Source organism: Alligator sinensis, unplaced genomic scaffold (genome assembly GCF_000455745.1).
Source record: "Alligator sinensis unplaced genomic scaffold, ASM45574v1 scaffold833_1, whole genome shotgun sequence".
NCBI lineage: Eukaryota > Metazoa > Chordata > Crocodylia > Alligatoridae > Alligator > Alligator sinensis.
The window spans coordinates 408,356-408,970 of NW_005842475.1; the positions used below are offsets into that span (position 1 = coordinate 408,356).

The 615-nt window shown below is 48.8% G+C and overlaps 1 protein-coding gene across 1 annotated transcript in view; it reads right to left on the minus strand.

The window, feature by feature from the left end:
• LOC106722592 (maestro heat-like repeat-containing protein family member 2B) overlaps window positions 1–615 on the minus strand; it is a 12,067-nt gene that overhangs the window by 10,232 nt on the left and 1,220 nt on the right. The window contains 1 exon segment of the mRNA XM_025212601.1: window positions 309–416. Within this exon segment, the coding sequence (XP_025068386.1) occupies window positions 309–416 (108 nt within the window).

A 615-nucleotide genomic window follows, 5' to 3' on the forward strand; every position in this document is an offset into this window, starting at 1 on the left:
GTCTCTCAGGAATAGCTGATCTCTGAAACCCTGTTCTAACACTGGCCAAACAAGTCTCAATTTCAGAGAAAACTGCACAGAGCAAGGAAAGAGAATGAGGCGGCCAGCTCAGCACAGGGATCCCTTCCAGCTGGGGTGTTGTATGTCATTCCTTAAATTGCGGCAGCTTGCTCCATAACTCACGGCCAGCACTGGCCATGATGTATCTCCATTACCCTGTCAATGCAGAGAACTACCCAGTGGAGAGGTACAGGGGATGAAGAGAAATATCTTGATAATGCAAGGGCAGCAACTAACTGGTAACCTACTTGGCTCATGACACTGATTGAGACATCCAGATTTTCCAGGATCTCCACACAGGTGGCTCGGATGCTTTGTTCCTCCTCGGCATCCTGACTGGAACGGTTTTTGGACTTCTGCACAAGAGACCGAGAGAAAGCTCACGAGCAAGTCAAGAGGCAACGACTGGACACTCAGTCTCCACCTCCTTCACAGCCAGCTTAAAATCCAGTGGTAACTGCAGCGTTCATGTTCTGCTGAAAGCACAACTCACTGGAGCTGAGATAATAAAAGAAAAAACAGGCTGATGGGGCAGGTTCCCAGTTCAGAAAGACA